At 54.2% G+C, this 19,637-nt stretch overlaps 7 protein-coding genes across 7 annotated transcripts; 5 read left to right on the forward strand and 2 right to left on the reverse strand.

The window, feature by feature from the left end:
- Positions 1-861: 861 nt before the first annotated feature.
- MYCGRDRAFT_92705 (uncharacterized protein) lies at positions 862-2,812 on the forward strand (the record flags this gene model as incomplete). Its single annotated transcript, XM_003853028.1, has 7 exons — positions 862-866; positions 950-1,020; positions 1,083-1,138; positions 1,404-2,517; positions 2,570-2,623; positions 2,679-2,720; positions 2,775-2,812. The coding sequence occupies 7 exons, from the start codon at positions 862-864 to the stop codon at positions 2,810-2,812; spliced, it is 1,380 nt and encodes a 459-aa protein (XP_003853076.1).
- A 600-nt stretch (positions 2,813-3,412) lies between these two features.
- MYCGRDRAFT_71372 (uncharacterized protein) lies at positions 3,413-4,850 on the forward strand (the record flags this gene model as incomplete). Its single annotated transcript, XM_003853029.1, has 4 exons — positions 3,413-3,551; positions 3,634-3,803; positions 3,873-4,266; positions 4,351-4,850. 4 exons carry the CDS (start codon positions 3,413-3,415, stop codon positions 4,848-4,850), a joined length of 1,203 nt encoding a protein of 400 aa, XP_003853077.1.
- Positions 4,851-5,312: 462 nt separating this feature from the next.
- On the reverse strand, positions 5,313-7,799 carry MYCGRDRAFT_109215 (uncharacterized protein; the record flags this gene model as incomplete). Its single annotated transcript, XM_003853283.1, has 2 exons — positions 5,313-6,707; positions 6,765-7,799. Coding segments are annotated over 2 exons (1,818 nt in total), but the record flags the coding sequence as incomplete, so codon positions are not given.
- Positions 7,800-12,301: 4,502 nt separating this feature from the next.
- On the forward strand, positions 12,302-13,357 carry MYCGRDRAFT_39961 (uncharacterized protein; the record flags this gene model as incomplete). The annotated part of the gene is made up of 4 exons (XM_003853030.1): positions 12,302-12,577; positions 12,635-12,775; positions 12,832-12,962; positions 13,045-13,357. 4 exons carry the CDS (start codon positions 12,302-12,304, stop codon positions 13,355-13,357), a joined length of 861 nt encoding a protein of 286 aa, XP_003853078.1.
- Positions 13,358-13,590: 233 nt separating this feature from the next.
- Positions 13,591-15,829, reverse strand: MYCGRDRAFT_71375 (uncharacterized protein; the record flags this gene model as incomplete). The annotated part of the gene is made up of 3 exons (XM_003853282.1): positions 13,591-13,682; positions 13,747-15,454; positions 15,523-15,829. The coding sequence occupies 3 exons, from the start codon at positions 15,742-15,744 to the stop codon at positions 13,591-13,593; spliced, it is 2,022 nt and encodes a 673-aa protein (XP_003853330.1).
- A 192-nt stretch (positions 15,830-16,021) lies between these two features.
- Positions 16,022-17,818, forward strand: MYCGRDRAFT_71377 (uncharacterized protein; the record flags this gene model as incomplete). Its single annotated transcript, XM_003853031.1, has 4 exons — positions 16,022-16,343; positions 16,406-16,936; positions 16,990-17,313; positions 17,411-17,818. The coding sequence occupies 3 exons, from the start codon at positions 16,047-16,049 to the stop codon at positions 17,182-17,184; spliced, it is 1,023 nt and encodes a 340-aa protein (XP_003853079.1).
- Positions 17,819-18,636: 818 nt separating this feature from the next.
- Positions 18,637-19,141, forward strand: MYCGRDRAFT_104253 (uncharacterized protein; the record flags this gene model as incomplete). The annotated part of the gene is made up of 1 exon (XM_003853032.1): positions 18,637-19,141. One exon carries the CDS (start codon positions 18,757-18,759, stop codon positions 19,039-19,041), a length of 285 nt encoding a protein of 94 aa, XP_003853080.1.
- Positions 19,142-19,637: the final 496 nt, after the last annotated feature.

Here is a 19,637-nt window from a genome sequence, read left to right on the forward strand (position 1 = left end):
CATGTTTCACAGACCCACACGCTGCTAGCTCGACGAGAACCCAGCTCTGATCAATGTGCTCGAGCCTATGACTGGCTTACACAGAACGACGTAGCAACCGAGATTATTCCGCATGCAATGTTCAAAGCAATATGCCGATGAGAGCGACGGTACTGAACCGCACTGCCAGCGCATCGACTCAGCAATGCAAGCGAGCTGTGACTCATGTGAAGCCCAACATCTGTGCTGATGCCAGCTTCCGGAAGGCCACAACGCGACAATTTCTTGAGCATATGATCATTCGAACGATTGGAACAGTGATTGTAGACCCAATGTCGACCGTACACATGCAAGACGTTGGAAGTGATCCACTGTCAGCATCTGCGGCGGGGAGAGCTTCCAGAGCGTTTCATCCTGACACAACACAACGAATTTAAACACATCTGATCGATCGAGTGAATAGAGCATTGAATATGAAGGCCATAATGAACAACCACATGCCGATTGAAGTGTTGTGGCATTCGCCACCAACGGAACAAAAGCTCAAAGGTCCCGCCATAAGCTTTCTCACCCAACCAACCCACCAGCAACGATATTTTCTCAATCACCCCGCCGTCGTCAAGCAGGGATCTTCTGTGACGCACTGACCAAGCGCCTTGGCATTGTCGCCAGTCCACAGTACAAAACCCTTCTCGCCCTCCGTCACCTCAAAATTTCCGCTCTTTGTCCACATACCTTGATCAATTGCATCAAACCTGTGGTAAGACACCTTCCGTCCACTATATCGATCATCCAGACCACGTATACTGACGGCGCATGAACAGAACTCAATTCCTTGCACTCTACCACTTCCAAAACTCGAACCAACACACAACCGCCATCATGGGGTACGTTGACCGTTCTCAAGCCTCTCGCGCGCGTCGAGTTGGCATCGCAAGAGAAGACAACAAGCAGCTGACAGTGGATACAGTAAGGAGAAGACTCATATCAACGTCGTCGTTATCGGCCACGTCGACTCCGGCAAGTCGACCACCACCGGACGTAAGCGCCTCCTCCCACATTTTGCGACCGATGAGCGACATTCATGCTCACACAATTCACAGACTTGATCTACAAGTGCGGTGGAATCGACAAGCGTACCATCGAGAAGTTCGAGAAGGTGAGCACTCATTCCTGGCATCACTGCGCCGACATCACAACGAAAAATTTATCGCCTCGTCACCCCTCTTGTGGTGGGCGGAGGGGCAATACTTTGGTGGGGTTTGAGATTTTTGGCGCTTGACCGCTTCTGGTCTCCGCCTTCCATCCTCAGGCCTCACCACCCATCGCTCCTGCCGTCGCAGCAGAATACCACGCCACCACATTCCCATTCATACACTCATGTCGCATGCAAGTAATGATATGGCCGCTGACAACCACTCCAGGAAGCCGCCGAGCTTGGCAAGGGCTCCTTCAAGTATGCCTGGGTGCTCGACAAGCTCAAGGCCGAGCGTGAGCGTGGTATCACCATTGATATCGCACTCTGGAAGTTCGAGACCCCCAAGTACTACGTAACAGTTATCGACGCCCCTGGTCACCGTGATTTCATCAAGAACATGATCACTGGTACTTCCCAGGCCGATTGCGCCATTCTCATCATTGCCGCCGGTACTGGTGAGTTCGAGGCTGGTATCTCCAAGGATGGCCAGACTCGTGAGCACGCTCTCCTCGCCTACACCCTCGGTGTGAAGCAGCTCATCGTCGCCATCAACAAGATGGACACCACCAAGTGGTCCGAGGCTCGCTTTGGTGAGATCATCAAGGAGACTGCCAACTTCATCAAGAAGGTCGGCTACAACCCCAAGACCGTCCCCTTCGTGCCAATCTCCGGATTCAACGGCGACAACATGATCGACGTTTCCTCCAACTGCCCCTGGTACAAGGGATGGGAGAAGGAGACCAAGACCAAGACCACCGGCAAGACCCTACTCGAGGCCATCGATGCCATCGACCAGCCCGCTCGTCCTTCCGACAAGCCTCTCCGCCTTCCCCTCCAGGATGTGTACAAGATTGGTGGTATCGGAACAGTTCCCGTCGGCCGTGTCGAGACCGGTATCATCAAGGCCGGCATGGTCGTCACCTTCGCCCCCGCTGGTGTCACCACTGAAGTCAAGTCCGTCGAGATGCACCACGAGCAGCTCGTCGAGGGTGCTCCAGGTGACAACGTCGGATTCAACGTCAAGAACGTCTCCGTCAAGGAGATTCGTCGTGGCAACGTCGCCGGTGACTCCAAGAACGACCCGCCAAAGGGTTGTGACTCCTTCAACGCCCAGGTCATCGTCCTCAACCACCCCGGTCAGGTCGGTGCTGGATACGCCCCAGTTCTGGACTGCCACACCGCCCACATCGCCTGCAAGTTCTCTGAGCTCCTCGAGAAGATCGATCGCCGTACCGGCAAGTCCATCGAGGACCAGCCCAAGTTCATCAAGTCTGGTGACGCCGCCATCGTCAAGATGATTCCGTCCAAGCCTATGTGTGTTGAGGCCTTCACTGAGTACCGTAAGTGTTCCTGCTTCGACTGTCCTGGCTCTTGACTGACTTCCTCCCTCAGCACCTCTCGGCCGCTTCGCCGTGCGCGACATGCGTCAAACCGTCGCCGTCGGTGGTAAGTCCTTCTTCCACGCTCATACAACTTGAATCATTTGCTGACTTTTATTTAGTGATCAAGTCCGTCGCCAAATCCGCAAACACCGGTGGCAAGGGTGAGTATTTTTTTTCCGATCGTCCACGCGCGCACGTACTGACTTCTTCCTCAGTGACCAAGGCAGCAGTCAAAGCTGGCGCCAAGAAATAGATTCTGAAACTTGTACTCCTGTTTCAGATGCCCGAGAGAGATTGTTGAGGCGCTGCGGCCACAGGCCAGTATCAAGCTTAGCAGTGAGCACAGCAATGAAACGAAATGAATTTTTCCTTTGTGATCATACTTTCCCACCATGTGTCGTTCTCTCCACGTCTTGTCGCCTCGGCGGTCATGTACATTCTTCTTATGCCCATCGTGCGATTTTCGAAGTTGGGTCTTCGCGTATACTGGCACTGGTACGGCATTGGGACAGTTTTGCATCTGGTAGTTGGTTGTGGACCGACTCAGGCCAGACACAAGACCTGCTTCGCTCCTGTACACGCCAGAGCTAGGTGAGTCGCCCGCTAAGGCACCATGTTCCGAGTTGTGACCGTAAAGACCAGCGTACATGCACGCTTATGGTCACCTCATCTACCCGGTCCAGGTCCTGTACTTGTCGTTGGCGTGGCCGGCTGCGGTGCAATGATCTAGAGCTAGGAAGTACGCCATTGGTGTTGTGCAAGCAACTTGGAAGCTGAAGTTCCTTGACGAGCTACCGTACATTTCGCATACATGCACACCGAGCTTTACACAACCTTTCACCTTACCTCACCAATGCCCTTTACGGAACCAGATGAAGTAGCAGCCTGCGTCCTCGACACCTTCGCCGCCCTCCCACAAAAGTACAAACCTCGAGTACTCGCCAATGGACAAAGCGAGTGGGTGCCTCTAGCCGGCATCGTGCTCAGTCGAGGTGAGCTCAAAACATCCACAACCACAACCAACCCTCCAAACCTCCGCATCGACATGCTGACCCGTAGCTCATCGCAGCGAAGATCATGGCCCTCCTCCGCACCTCCTCTGCGCCGCCTTAGCAACGGGCATGAAATGCCTGCCTCATTCGAAACTGCCCTTCGTAAAGGGCAATGTGCTGCATGACTGGCATGCTGAAGTCCTCGCTTTGAGGGCGTTCAACCGGTTTCTGATTGACGAATGCGCGGAGCTGGTCAGACAAGGGCGCGAGAGCAAGAGTAAGTGGGTGGAATGGACAAGGCAAGAGCAGGCTTTGGATCAGAGCACATCTTCAAAAGAGCAGGATGAGACACGGTACACTGAACAGGATGGAGGACATGCACAACGCCACACACCGCCCTTCACCTTCCGTCCCGATGTCAAGATCCACATGTACTGCTCCGAAACCCCCTGCGGCGACGCGAGCATGGAACTCACCATGGCCGAGCAAGAAGATGCGACACCTTGGTCTGCCATGAGCACTCCCTCCACCAACTCCTCTCCCAACCCAGCAGCCACCAGTCCTATCACGCCCATCTCAGGCTTGCTAGGCCGCGGCCACTTCGACCGCCTAGGTCTCGTCCGCCGCAAACCCTCCCGCCCCGACGCACCACCCACCCTCTCGAAATCCTGCTCCGACAAACTCGCTCTCAAACAATGCACCGGCCTCCTCTCCGGTCCCTCTTCGCTGCTGCTCGACCCGGGCAGCGTGTACCTCGACACTCTGATCTTACCGGAAAGTCAATACGTCCAGACAGCAGTGGAACGAGCATTCGGTAGGGAGGGGAGGATGAAAGAGCTCGGGCAGGAGGATGTACAAGCACGCTGGAAACAGGGTGGAGGATTTGCGTTTCGACCGTTTGAGGTGAAGACTACGAAGCGGGAATTTGAGTTCTCGAGACGAAGTCCCGCGACTGCTGCGCGAGGTGGCCCGCGAATGTCGAGTAACCTGTCGGCGATGTATACACCCCGACGACAAGAGATCTTGATCAACGGCGTGCTGCAGGGACGGAAACAACTCGATCCGAAAGCCGCGAGTTGCGTATCTCGGAGGATGGCATGGAAGTCGGTGCTGGAGGTCGCGATGCTAGCTGGGATACCGCTCTTGACCGAGGCGTTGAGGAAGAAGAGGACTTATGCGGAGATGAAGGGATGCAAGGTGTTGGAGGGACGGGCGAGGGTGAAAAAGGACGTCAAGGAGATGGTCTTGAAAGGGTGGGTGAGGAACGAGGGCGATGAAGCTTGGGAATTGGATGAGTAGAATGAGAGAAGATACCCAAATGCCTGCCAGAAGTGCTCGCGATGGCATTGTGTTGATGCCAAACAGTCGTGGACGTTCTCGAAACCGTCGCAGCGAGACTACCATGTGATCCTTCAAGCGCGACTGAGACTTGACCAGACCTTTTGTACATATGTACACGATGAACAGGAATCAAAGACGTGCCGGATGCGAATGTCGAACAATCTGGATTTCAGATTCTACGACTATGTTCACGCTACATAACATAAAAGAATATACACGCGCTTTCGCAGCCTCGCACTGTCACCTCTTCTCATGCTCACACCACCTCGCCATACAACGGCGCAGGCGACACCGACATGGGACGCGCCGAGCAGCAAGTCCTCTTCTTGCCATCGTTCTTCTGCATGGGAATCCTGGCCAGCATGGCGGTGGTATACGTGACGGCAGGCGACTCCTCTGACAACAAGTCGTCATCGTCAACGTCCATGTCCTCATCCAGCGACTCCTCAAGCAAATAGCGCACTTCTTCTTGAAGTTCCGAGCGGCGATGTCCACTGGGACGACCTCGCTTCCGGCTGTTGCCAATGCCGTTGCTCTTCACCACGGCTGGCAATGAGGTCTGCGGTGGGTGTCTGGCGGCTCTGCTGTGGCGATGAGGAGCGTGGAGGACTTTCTCGCTTTGAGAAAAGTCGATCATCTCCGGAGATTCGCCCATCTCTGTATCATCAATGACGATGGGACAAGAGACAGTGCCCTCAGTCTCTTCCTTGACCAGCCTGAGTGGTGGAAGTCCGGCGTTGCGGCAAGTCGCCTGTCGAGCCAAGCAAGCTCGATTCGGCGCCATGGACGAAGTCGTCGAGACGGTGGAGATGGAAGAGATGGAGGATGATCGAGAAGACCGCGAGTGGTCGGACATCATTGACTCCGGGCTGGAGTTGTATGAACTGGCAGACACGATCGACGGTCGTCGGATCAGGGCGGGAGCTCTCGGGCAAAGCGGATGGCGGGTTTCGAAGTTGGCCATTTCCATCCTCATGACCGAGCACATTGACCTTTCGTATCCACTCGCAGCAGGAGTGTTGGAAGCAGTCGATGCTGGCGTCAAGTTTGGAGTTGGAAGAAGACCCATTCTTGGTGCGAGGTCTGGTTTGGGTTCCAAGAAGCGAGGTGGTGGGAGTGCTGTTCTTGGAGTTGGTGTATGCTCGGGAGATTCACTGCTTTCCAGCCGAGCGTTGTTGAAGGATCCGATGGTGGGAGTCGGGGTGGAGGATAAGCTCTCACGAGAAGGAAGCTGGATCGGGCAGCCCATCAAAGCACTTTCGATGGACGGCATGTTGTCCAGCTCCGGCGTGAGTAGAGGCACCATTCGCTGCCACGTCGAAGTTCCGACGCCCGCAGACGGTGATGAGGGGTTTGGTGTGTATCGCAGGACAATGTCTTGCCACTTCTCGAAGAGAGGCTTGGGCAGATGCAATTTCCATCCGACCTTGCTCAAGAAGCAGCGCTCGTGCGCATTGATCTCGCACACTTTGAGGCCTGACATTTTACTCCAGGCTTTCGCAGAGTAGTTGCGATCTTGCAAATACTTTGAGGCGAGGATGAGTGCCGCGAGGAACATGCGTCGACCGCACATCAAAGCGCGATCAGCTGGGCAGTCTGCGAACAGCTCCATGGTGAAATCGGCTTTGGGCACGTAAGGTCTGATCAGGATCAGATAATAGAGAGCGACTTGCAGAGTCGAATAGCTCGTGCGTGACCTGCGCAGAGTCTCTTCAATGTATGTGCGCAGTGGGAGCACAGCTCTTTCACCGCTTTCGCTCTTGCAAAGGACACTCGATAAAGGCCAGATGACTTCAACCATTTGAGTGGCAGAGTCTTGAAAGTTGTCTCAGTAACATGTCAAAATAAAGATGGTGCCGTCTTTGTGCTTACCGACGAGGTTGTCGACGAAGTTGATCTTGCGATCGCGTTGCCGTACAAGTGGTGGAGGTTTCTGTCCCTTTGACAATGAACATCGTCGAGGATTCTGTCGCTGCGGTGCAGGCACAGATGTGATGTCTGCATAGGTTGGACATGTTGTGTTTGGATTTGGCAGCTTGCGCGATGCTGGGTACTCCTGCACTGCGTCTAGCTGCCCACCAAATCGAAGCTGTGTCTGTGCAAGTATCCTGTCTCGCTCTTGTGGATCTTCATGAATGCTTCGAAAGTCATCCGAGACTGATGATGCGATCGAACTGTGCGCGGAGAGGGTATCCGAAAAGACAGAGGCCTGGGATGAGGGCGCGGATGAAGCGCTGGACGGCTCGTATGATCTGTAGCCGTCTGGGCTGACATCGCGGGTTGGAGTAAGGTTCATGCTGTCTGTCGGATGGTAGATGTTTCCAGTAGATAATAACCGTTCGAGTTTTGTTGTTCCGGGACGCCTTCCGATGTTGAAAGACGAAGAGTATTAATATGCACGTGAAGACATATGACCAGGGGTGATGTCGACACGAGTGGTGGTAAAAGGTATGAGGTGTAGAGGTATGGCAGCTTCAATCAAAGCTCGCCCAGCAGGTCCAAGTAGTGTGTATCGTCTGTCTCTTTCGTTGTGTGACGGCGTGGGTGAGTCGTGGATCGCAAAGTGGTAGTTCACTTGGAGGCCTCGACAATAGCAGCGACGATAGACTTGGACTGGGCTGGGCGGCTGACGGAGGACTCGTTCTTGAGCATGGAGAGGTTCATTCTGACTGTTCGGACGGGTCGAGAGTGGTATGACTTGGGTCGCGAGATTGCCGTCGAGGCTGGGTGAAGAGTCAAGATGATGGAGTGGGTGTGAGTCGTACAGGTGAGGTGTTTCGTGGCGAGGGTGGTTCTTGTGGCGAAGAAGGTGAGGTCGTGGCAGGCTCCGGATGCCTTGGAGGCGGTGGCGGTGGTTGGCAGGTTCCTTCCTCGCTTAGCCGTCGCAGAGTTGAGTGAGTGATTTGAGTGGCTTATTCCGTGGTTGTAAAAGAGAGGAGATGAGTAAGGTAAATTGGAAGTGGTTGTGATGAGTGTGAGTACAAGGTATGAGGATGGGGTATGAGCCAGGCGCGGCGTGTGACTCCGCAGTGCAACAAAGAGGCTGATGTAGTTGCAGGCAACAGCGGTCCAATTGCGTGTCTGGGGGCGAATTGGTGGCGAGACGAGACGAGACGATGTGTGGAGAGACAGTGAGAGAGAGGGTTTCGTCGGTTGACTTTTCTTGCAATAGATATATGAATACTGTATAGCACACAAGCACAATGGATGAGGCTATCGATGCACTGTGATACATGTGTTCGAGTGCAAATACTGCCAGTGCTTCCATGCCCCTAACACTCGAGATCCTCAAAGGCTTGCCATGGTACACTCGTCTGGCCCGCAGCATCCAACCAAGCCTGCCTGCACAGCCCTCGAGCGAAGCCTTGGTCGCCGCTGCCCTGCTTGGCCAAGTAGCTCAGCCAGTCTCGTCCGAATCGTATCAGCTGACAGATCTCTGCCTCCCATGCACCGTAACATACACTTCAGGCGCCGGGAACGTGTCGACACATTTCTCTCGCACTCTCAGATGAGTCTCGATGCCGCACGGCCTTGGAGTTCGAACAAGGCACCGGATCCGGCCGCTGCGTCAGAGCCGAGACAAGCGGAGCGGGCCGCACTCATGGCGTTTGGTCTCGCCACCAGCGGATCTGTGCTCGATTCAACTTCACATCACCGTCAGACTCACGCTAGATGTGGAGAGATGGCCGATGATGCCCGACGGCGAATCTCGAGGGCATGAAGAGGTATACGAGGAAACCAAAGCGCACAGATGCTGCTGCTGCTGGTCCGCCGAGTTGGTGCACACGGCAAAGAGACGACGCTCACCGATCCTCCGGTGCACATAAAATGCGATACTGCTGCCTGTCTCGCGACTCACAAGAAGCAGGACGTAATGTCACAATGCGACTGGTCTAGCCTAATCTCGAGCGATGCGTGATCAAGGACACGAAGGACTCATCAACCTCCACAAGCGCCATGTCAACCCGCTCGCGGCTTGAGGCCAGGCACCCGAGACACGGCAAGATATGACTGTATTCTCCGCCGCTTTCGCCGGGCTGCAAACAGGTTCGCCTTTGATCTCGCATGTCCCGCGTGTTGGACTGCGGTGGTTATTTGTCCAGCAACGCCTGTCAGTATACCCTGAACTTGAATAACATTCTTTGCTGTGGCCTTCGTGCCCATGACCGACGTAGATCTATGCTCAAGCTCGGCATTACGTTGTCAGACTGTCGTTCTTCACAGAGTGCACTTTCAAATCTCTTCCATCAACGCCCGCCATGCTGCTCGCTTTTTGGACGTATACGTGTGCTGACACTTTGACCAGACCGTGACAGAAATGCTCCAGTCGTACCACCACGAGATGGTGCACTTTGGGATTTGATTGATGGGGTGGCTCAAGCGGTGTCGCGATGTGGCTCCGTACAAGAGATGCGGACTCGGCCTTCGGATGAGATTGGTGGTACAGTTGGCGTTACAATGTGCTTTTGGCTGCCAGAAGGATTGCCACTGCTCCGGCACGTTTGCGTTGCTTATATGTACGCTTATTAGCATGTTCTGTCACCGTACTTGTACGCCTATCTGGCATGTGCTGCCCTTTGACCTGTACGCCTATTGAGCATGTCCTGCCAACTTACCTGTACGCCCATTGGCAGTGATCTGCTACCTATTCCGTGTTCAAAATAGCACGCTGCACAGGCTCACTGCGCACAAGAACACTCCAGCAACCGTCCAGCAGTTTCAACATGCAAATCGCTCTTCGCCCTCAAATAATCCCTCTCCCAGCCTCCAAACGCAGTCGAAGAGTGAAGCTATACATTCCACAAAGTTTCCCCTCCATCCAATCAAGAAAACCCGCCCATTTGGCCGCTTCGTAAGAACTCGGGCTTGTAGTAATATAACGATTTGGAAAGGGTTTCTGGACTCGTGTTGTTTCGAGAGTTTCTTTTGCTGATTTATCGGGCATTAAGAAGCAATCTTTTTGCCTGTGTGTGTGGTTCGTGCTGCCATCGTTCCACTTTGCTTCTTTTGTTTTGATGCGGTACTCTATAAAGTCTTGGCGTTCACATGTGATATGGCTTCACGAGCTTCTTCGAGCTTCACCTTAGCGTGCTGTGCTTAGCAAGAGAGCTCTCGAGTCGATGCAATGCGGATCTGCGATCGCGCAGTCTATATTCTGCTCACAATTGTCCATGGCGGGCCAGCTCCGAGTCCAACACAAGCAGCGCCGGGAACTTCTCGCATCTCCGCAGCACGGTGACTCCACACGTCATAATCGTCCTCGTAAACAGCGTACGAGAATGAGGCAGAGGCCAAAAGGAAGAAAACAACGGGATGGCCCGCGATGCGCCGCAAACAGATCTTTCTTTCTCCAGCTCCGATTTGTTTCTTCTCTTCTTCTTCCTCAACACGCTTTGGTGTTCATGCCCGTCGCTTAGGGTTCCTGTTGCAATCTATCAGAGTATCGCTCTCTGATGGGCTTCGGCTTTGATGCGGGTTTCCGCTCCCTCGTAAGTATCACCATCTCCTTGCGCTCCCCGTCACCTCCCACTCCGTCGCCGACCACATCACCGCGGCAGCCTCTTCAGCAGAGTGAAGAACTGCGCCTTGCTCTACGCACTTCCACGTCTACCGCCACCAATCCCCACCCGAACATCGACATGCGCTGGGTCTCCATCGACCTCATCACCTCATCACCTTGCAGAGTCTTTCGCTGACTTTCCACTGCAGTTGTTGGCCATATCGTGAGGGCCTCGTTGGGCTGCCCGCAAGTGCATTCTGTGGGACGTACTACAGCGAGGAGCCAACCTTTCCCTGGCTTAGTTGATACGGCAGAGGCCAATACCAGTAAGTTGCCTCTCGCTCTCGATCGCTCCTCGATCCGCTCATGTTCAATGCTGACCACTTCCATCACAGGCTTCCTGGATCCGGGTAGGTCTTTGAAGCGCACCAGACATGCGTGGAAATCCGAGAATGTCTCGAGCGACGCCACGTCTTCATCGACCCCAGATTACCCACAACATTCGCTAACTTTTCTGCAGTTAGTCCGTCCGGAGAAGACGAGTCTTGGCTCGTTTTTCCGAAAGGCGCAGACACATAGGTTTTCTTTCTCGGCATCACCGCGATCCCTGATTGAATGGATCCGCCTCGTCTGTTTGCCTCCGAGCCTTGACTGCGAATCCTGCATTCCCACACATGACCCTATGTCATATTTCACTGGACCGGTGACTGCGGCCCACTGAGCTTGACAGAAACTTTCGAACGACCTTCACTGGTCGTGGCGGAAGACATGGGCGACCGAACTTTGCACTCGGCCCCGTGGGATTGATAGCTATCTCTGCTGCACTCCTTCGGGGGTCAGCGGAGGTGACGGGTAACGCGCCCGGTCACGCGGGCTCTTCGGTGTTGGGGATATTTTCGAGGGATCGATTCGGCGAGTACTCTCTGGGGGGCTTGAAAGAGTTATCACTCGCGAAACATGATACAGACGGAAGGCATGTCTTCTCGAACAGACTGCTGAGATGTCCACGTGCTCTTGAGACGTGCATCCTTGTCCTACGCAAGAAGGGACGCGGTTTCGAGGCGCGGCGGACACCACGCAGCGGCCGAGACGTTCCTGCACAGAAGGCGACCTTCACTGGGCGTTCAAGACTCGCAAAGTCATGAATTCTGTGAGAGATCCGATCTGGGGGCCATGCCTTGTGATGCAGACCGACGCCGGCTTGATCGGTGCCAACGAAAGGGACGGGCGCGTACGTTGATGAGAAAACACTGCGGCGTGCTGGGTCTCTTCCGCTCGAAAGAGCGGTGATTCGTAGTAGCGTTCAACACGCAGTCATTCTGAGTACGCGCTTCGGATCAAAACGATTGGGACAAACGACCGGGCGGCATGAGAGCACGCGGAGAATAGCTTGCAGTGTCTCTGCAACGCTGACAGGCCATTTCGGTGGTCGTGTCCAGCGTCATCTTTTTTTCATCACTGCTTCTGCATTGCAGGACTTTGGAGAAGAGAGAACACAACGTGGCGTTGTAGCTTTCCCGCCGACACGAAAACTTTTGTCCTGGGATCAAGACTTTTGTCGCGCATACCGCCCAATGACTGTCAAACATGTTACACTCTCCCTCTTTACCAACTCCTGTGTCAAGTTCAGGTGCAATACGTATTGAATACCAGCATAGACTACGCCACATTGCTTGCCAATTTCAAGATTGCGAGCTCAATAATTACTTCACCTACGCCGAAACACGAAAGTCGACTTTGAAGCTTTGAGATCGACCAAGGGTGTTCTACTATTCGGCGGACTGCACCCGACCCAGCAATGAACTTATTCAAACGAAGCAAAGACAAGAGCAGCTCAAAAGAGCTAGCACCCGAAGATGGAAGCGAAGAGAAGAAGAGCTCCATCTCTCCCAGTGCCATGACAGCAAGCATGAAACAATACTTCAAGAAAAGCCCCAAGGAATCTAAGGAACCCGAACCATCGGTCGACAACGCCAGAGATGTTGTTGAAAGCGATAAAAAGAAGAGCACCATGTCAGACTACGCGAAGCAGTATTTCAAGCAAGCACAAACGTGGACAGCGGACGAAGCTGTTGAGGCCAAGAAAGCGCTACAGAAAGCTGCAGGACTGGGTGCTCGACCTGATGTTATTCCTGAAGGGGAGGCGCATGTTAGTGGCGAGCCTAGGACTGTAGAGCTGGGATGGGTGAGCATCTCTCATGGTCGGGCATTGCAATGGCTCCCAGACTGACACTTGTACCAGCACCCAGTGGCCGGAGCGACGGGGAAGTGGTTCGCGGCCAGCATCATCGGCAAACAGATCCAAGACAAGATTGGAAGTTATCCAGATCCGACACAGCATTGGGCTGTGATAGCGGGCGACTATGTGCATCAGCTTTGGATGGTAGGATTGCTATGAAGAATCGAACCATGAATGCCAAAGGCTGACACGATTTACAGGACGAGAATCTTAACATCATCTACATCAACGAGAAGCTGAACCGAGAAGACTGGCACCTCTTCGAAGTCGGCAAGACAAGATTCAACGACCAAGCACTCCGAGAGGCCAGCCGTATGACCATTCACAACATGTAAGCGATGTGCCCTTCACCACGGGAACAATTCCTTGCACACGCATTTGCAGCTGGGCACACATCTGACTGTCCATCGCAGGCGCGAAAAACGACCCGCCTACAACCTCATCAGCAACAACTGCCAAAATTTTGCCGTCGAACTTCTCAAAGCCATCCAAGTCGGCGCTCACCGCGACTTTGGCACGAGTTTCGCCATCTACCAGCGGGCAACTGGAAAAGGCGCCATCATGGACCTGTTCGCTGAACAGCCAGAAGCAGATCCGCCTGAATTGCAACATGACGAGTCAGAGATGCCGCCGCCGAAGCGACAAGATACTGTGAATTTTGCGCAACATGTCATGGATGAGAATACGACGAAGCTTGATCACGATGGCGATCCGAGGAGGGGATGAGGCGAAGATCGAAGGTACAGCGTAGCCAGGACTATGCATTGATTCAGCATCGCTCCGGAGCGGTGCCAGCGAAGACTCGCCTTTCAATCGCCTGATGTACTCCACTGCTGCCGGGATCAGATACGACGGCAGCCCCACGATCGTCCTCTCGAGCAGTGCTTCAGCATTTCGCATGACCAGAGCAACGAGCGCGAGATGGCGTTCGAAAGTCATTCCATTCTTCAAGTGGCCGTCTACTTCATCAACTTGCCTACTGCCCAATCCACATTCAATCCCCTGAGATCTCCGTAATGCTGTCCCACGCCCAAAAATACAACCGGGATGCCTGAGAAGTCAATGTCAGTCAAAGTCGGCGGAAGCAGCGCACCGAGAAGGAAGATGGGACTCACCCGTGGCATGCACCATGCTAACCAATGTCCCAACCATATCGCCCACAGTATCACACTTGCTAATAATGAACCCATCCATGCCAACACCACCATTCCTCATCTGACCCTTCGTATCCACAAACTCCTTTGCGAAATTCCTCGCCTGTGCAACACTGTCCGTACCAACCAACGCCTCGCCAACCATGAAAATCTTATCCGGATTCGCCAATTGCCCAAACTTTGTCAAACTGCTCATCAATCTCGCGTCATTGTGACGACGACCGGCGGTATCCACGAGAACGACATCGAAAAGCATGTTGCCTTTACCAGCGTTCGTGGCATGTGCGACGGCGTCTCGAGCCACGGTTGCAGCGTCTTTCCCGTAGCCCTTCTCAAAGAGCTCGACGTGGCCGACGTTCTCGCGGCGAGCGAGCTCAGTGAGATTCCGAACGTGCACTCGTAGCTGCTCGACCGCACCGCTTCGGAAAGTATCTGCCGCGACGACCAGAACGCGGAACTTGTTCTGGAGCAGAAAGTATGCGATTTTGCTGAGGTTCGTGCTCTTACCGACACCGTTGACGCCGACAATGCTGATCACGTACGGTCGTGGGTTGGTGCCTTCAACCGTGGAAGTGATGTTGCGGAGGAGATCGAGACTGCTTGTTGGAGTGAGGATGCGGGTCAAGGCTTTGGCCATGCTCTCGCGAATCGTCTTATCGATGGAAGTGAATGATGCGGTAGTGGAGTTGAGCAAGTCCGTCTCCACGCTGTCACAGAGACGTTCAGCGGCCTCCCTTGCGATGTTTTTCTCGAGGAGATGATTGCGCATCTGAAGAAGAGCGGGTGCCAGATCTTGCCTTGTGAGCTTCTTCCCACCGACCACGTTGCGGAACAAGCCAGATATCTTGCTTGTCGCTGTGCCGAACAGACCGGAATCTTCTTTCGTAACCGTCTCCTTCTGAGTCTCGTGCGACTCGGCCAGAATGGCATCCACCTCATCCTCCAAGTCCTTGAGCACGAATTGTCCTTTGCCTGTTCTACTCCCCATTTGATCTGAACTGACGTTGTCCACATCAAAGTCTGCCCTCTCGTCCATAGGTGTAGCAGCTGCACTGTAGTCCAACACTTCTTCCTCGCCCTCCGCGGCGAAACCGTCTGCATCCCATCTTCTCTTCTGCTTGACGCCGCCCTTCCCGCCCTTTGGTCCTCGTCTTGTGTCCTCGTCGCCAGATGACGCAGGTGCGGACGAGGCGAAGGGTGAACCAGCGGCTTTGCGTGATCTCCGTGAAGTCTTTCCCGGTCCAGCTTTGCCGGTCAAAATATGCGATGCTGGAGTTGAAGGTCTCGATGCCTCCGGAGTGCCAATTGGCGTGGCTTCTGCACTCGTTGTATCATCTACTACAAGCTCTTGTCGCAGCGGTTTCCTAAACTGCGGTACGGGTGGTGGAGGTGGCTCATCGCGAGTCGCATCATCTGTGACAGAGGCCGAGCTGGATGGTGGAGTGAGCTCGGCCTGGCTCTCTGAGTCCTGTTCGTCCACGGCAACTCTAGTGCTCCCTGTGTCGAGCTTGCGCACCAGCGCATCGAAGGTCGGATCGAAGTCTGTTGTGGAAACCCGGACAAAGTTCTGCTTCTTGAGTTCCGCACCATACTGTTTAACGAAAAGAGCTTTCACCGCGGTCAAAAGATCGTTGACCCACGACAGATGTAGCAGGGATTGGTATACAGCCTACAACCGATATCAGTTCGCCGTCTCTTGACCCAGCACACGCCGTCCATGCTCCAAGTTCAACCCACCACAAATATTAAGCCGACGTCTTTTGCTGTTGTGAATCGCAGAGTATATTTGTCCTTCCGGTATGGTGCACTGGCCGAGCCTTCTTGAGCGCCGGGCTTCTGTCGTTCTTCAATAAAGACATCGTTTATGAGGCCGTTGATCACGTTGGCGGACAGCGGGGCATAATGCTTGCGCCAGAGGACGACGCCAGAGGCCGTGACGATTTCGAAGGCGTCCAGCATGGTGAGGAGAGTCGCGCGAGGGCGGAGGTGAAGCTGTCCCGAAAAGTTTGCCTCAACTCGCGGTCGTCGTTGTGCTTGTCGCGGTTGGTGTCGGAGTTGAATGAAGGTATGACATCGAATCCGTCCTGCCGTGGGGATCTGCAGTCGTGAACCCTTGAATGCTGGCAGTCTTCTTGTGACAGCTTTCACTCACAAAAACATTCGATTCACCTCATCTGACGCGTAGACTCACATTGAATCCTCAACCCACCGTTAACAGATACCGAGTCAGCGATACGAGTCCACCGCGAGACGTCGACACCATGCAACGCCCGGCCTACGCAGTACCGCCTGCGAATTCCCCTCCGCTTCACCACCCCGTACCCCAGCATGTCTCGACCGTTCCTCAGCTTCGCTCTCCTCCGCCGCCTGCAGGATCCGCCCAAGGACAGCAGGGCGCCTACGGATATGGTCCAAGTCCTGGACAAGGCGCTCCCGGCGATGCCAACAACTACATGCATCCGGCGTTCGGCGGATTCATGAATGATCCCACAGCCCAGATGGGCTTTCAAATAGGAAAGAGCGCTGTGGATGCTGGACAACAATATGCAGAGCAGACCGTGAGTGCTAGGGATACACTGAGACGCATTAGGACATGTACTGATCTAGCAACCTCATCTAGTTCAACCGCTACGTCAATGTTTCCGCCCTGAAGCATTACTTCAATGTCTCGAATCGCTATGTCCTCTCAAAACTCCTCATCGTCCTATTTCCCTGGCGCCATCGACCCTGGTCCCGCCAGCAAGCTCGCAGCAACGATAATCAAGGCGCAATGGAGTTCCTCCCACCAAGAGAAGACGTCAACTCGCCGGACATGTACATTCCGCTCATGGCCGTGGTCACATACATCTTGCTATCAACACTCATAGCTGGTCTGAACGGAAAGTTCAAGCCGGAGCTACTCGGAATCACATTCAGTAATGCGAGCGTGATCATCATACTTGAGCTGGTGGTTTTGTGGCTGGGACGCTACTTTTTAAACATCAGCAGTGAGAGTCAAATTTACGACCTCATTGCGTACAGCGGATACAAGTTCGTGGGTGTGATTGTCACGATCGCTGTGGCTGCGATCTTCAACCGCGGACAAGGAACTGGAGGATGGGTCGGATGGGCTGTGTTCGGCTACACTTTCATGGCGAACGCCTTCTTTCTGGTGAGTTTCGTGATTGAACCAGGAAACCGATGTTCCATGCTAACAGTCAATAGCTTCGATCCTTGAAGTACGTCCTTCTGCCCACAGACAATGCTCCAGGCAACCCAGGCATGCAGACCATCGCTCGAGGCCAACGCTCGCGTCGCACTCAGTTCCTCTTCGTCTACAGCTACGTCGTGCAATTCGCCTTCATGTGGTGGCTCACCGCTTTAGATGTCAGCGGCGGAAAGGCCAGCAAGAAGAAGTAGACATGTGCGGGCAAGGCGAGAGGGATATACTCAGGCACTTCACGATTCACCTTTCATGACAACAGCGTTTCAGCAGGCGGACAGCATGGATCATATGGAATGGAGAAGGACTAGGATCCTCGAAATGTCGTAAGCAAAACTTTTCTTACTTGCGTAGCCTTTCACTGTGTCTTTGGCCTCTATGCAGTTCTCAGAATGTTCGCATGCTGAAGTCCAGTCTGTGCAGCGTTCTGTGTGTATCAACGCACTCGTTCGGATGAGCGTCCATCCATGGCTCCTCACATCTCGACGTTAAAAGCTCCTGCCTGCGCCGTTTCTGTGTTCGCAGCAGCCCGGATCCTTAATGCTCACTTCCTCCCCGGACGACCATGCGAGGACTTTCCATCGAAGCTGAGGTCATATGTCCGTGACACTCGACCCAGTATCTGGTTTGCTGGTCCGTTCGTGCTCGTCACTGTCTATTGGTCTTACTTCGTCTCCCGCGTCGCGCCCTGCTTCCTGAAGATTGACGGAATCCAGGATTTCGCCTTACTCGCTTGGTTGTCCGGCCGCTCTGTCAAAGCCGGACGGTGGTCTTCGTGCTGCGGCGGTGTGAAGCACGCTGAGTCACTCCTCTTGATTCTGGCTCCCTCTGCGTCGTCCTCATGGTGCGCTTCTTGGATGTCGGTTTTCCGCGGCTTCGGCTCTCCGGATCTGGTGAAGTCCATCTCCTGATCTGACTCTTCGCTATGCGGCTCGTGCTCTTCGAGGTCTCGCAACCGCTGCTCTGCGTACTGTCGGTCGAGCTCTAGCTGCATTTTCCGAATGGCCTTAAGGCGCTTCTTCTCGAGCTTCTTCTTCCGCGCCGCTTCCGCTTTCTCTTCTTTCTCTTCCTCCTCCCGCTCCTTCGCCTCGCGCCGCAATCGCTTATCTCTGTCTGAAGGCGCAATGCGCCGCAGGTACTTTGCGAGCGGCAGACCGCTCTGATGGGTGATCATCTCTGCTGGTCTTGGTGATGGCGCCATGGGCACAGTTGGCGGCGGCGGCGGCTGAGAGATGAGAGCCTCCGTGATGAGACTTGTCGCGCGCGGTCTGGCCGCGGATGTGGTGGCAGCGGAACCCGTGTTGCCTGGATGCGCCTTTGGAAACTCGACAATGGTGGGAGAGGGCACTCTACTTGGAGGCGGAGATCTTAGAAAGTATTCAGCGAAACGCTCCGCGAAAGAACGGGGCGTGGAGTTCATGGTGGTGTGGCGGTCGGCGTGGTTGTTGTCGTCGTCGTCGTCGTCGTTGGCAGAGAGAGAATATTCAAAAAGAGGGGCAAAAATCTCAAAGTTGAGGCGGAGAATTGCGGCCTGACCTGGAGTGAATGACAATGACATGGCTATGGAGCTGCCGTTGCGCGGCTGAACAATACTTGAAGATGAACGTCCTTCACGCCGATACCGAGTCCAGGTCCGAAAGTGAGCATCCTTCACGCCAAGTGGACGTCCTAGACACCGACACCTCGAGACTATCCGAGTAAGCATCTACAGACTTTGCCGGCAGCGATACGATCGTAAGGTCAGACGGAAATTTCTAGAGGGTAGGTGAATGCGGCGCGCATTGTCACATGCAAGTTCCGACTTTGTCGGCTTCGCCGCCCTCTCTGGCCTTATGCCAGGCATTCACCACTGGAGGACGAGCTACAGGTCAACTGGCGTAAGAATGGAGAACGTCAATGGCAAGCACGAGATCTCGCAGCTTCAAGCGCAGCAATACATCTTCCTGGAAACCACCTCGAGATCTGCGCCGCGTACTGTCCGAGCAAAAATCGAGGCAGCAGGCTGCGTCAAATGCTGGGACATTAGAGACGACAGCCTCTTGCACCTGTTCTAGCAACCAGCTTCGGTGCTTCGACCAGCTCCTGAGCCTATACCCAAGACAACGAGTCGTTTCTCGCGAGAAGCCGGGCGGCAATCGATATGCGGTGTGGGAGCTTCGTGCATGCCAGGTCTTGGCTCTTAATGTCGTGCTCTTCTGGACCAGATCTGGACAACTTGAGCTGAGTATGCTGATTTTGAGGACGCGCAGACATCCCAGCGACTTTGGAGATGTCTTGACCTGGCACGTCAGAGCCCTCACATGGAACAGCGGAAACGAACCTCAGGAGTCAGGATGCCAGGACACAGGCAGTTCAAGTCATGACTTTGTTGCAGACGCCAGACGATCTCAACCGGTGGAAGTTGTTCTTTTCAAGTTCCACGACGCATTCATTGTTTCTTGCAACGTTGGCTTTCGCTGCTCGCGACTGCAGCAACCGTACCACAATGAGTCTATAGTGGCATATGTCGTTCGCCAATCCTGTCAAGACTGAACCAGCGCGGTCAAGAACACTGTGGCCGATTCCGGACCAAGAGGCTTCGTGCAAGAGCGAGCTCGCAATGATTCTCCATCTTCTCCGGGTCGCTTAGCAATTAGCATGCCTATATCGG

Source organism: Zymoseptoria tritici, chromosome 4 (genome assembly GCF_000219625.1).
Source record: "Zymoseptoria tritici IPO323 chromosome 4, whole genome shotgun sequence".
In the NCBI taxonomy this organism is placed as follows: Eukaryota; Fungi; Ascomycota; class Dothideomycetes; order Mycosphaerellales; family Mycosphaerellaceae; genus Zymoseptoria; species Zymoseptoria tritici.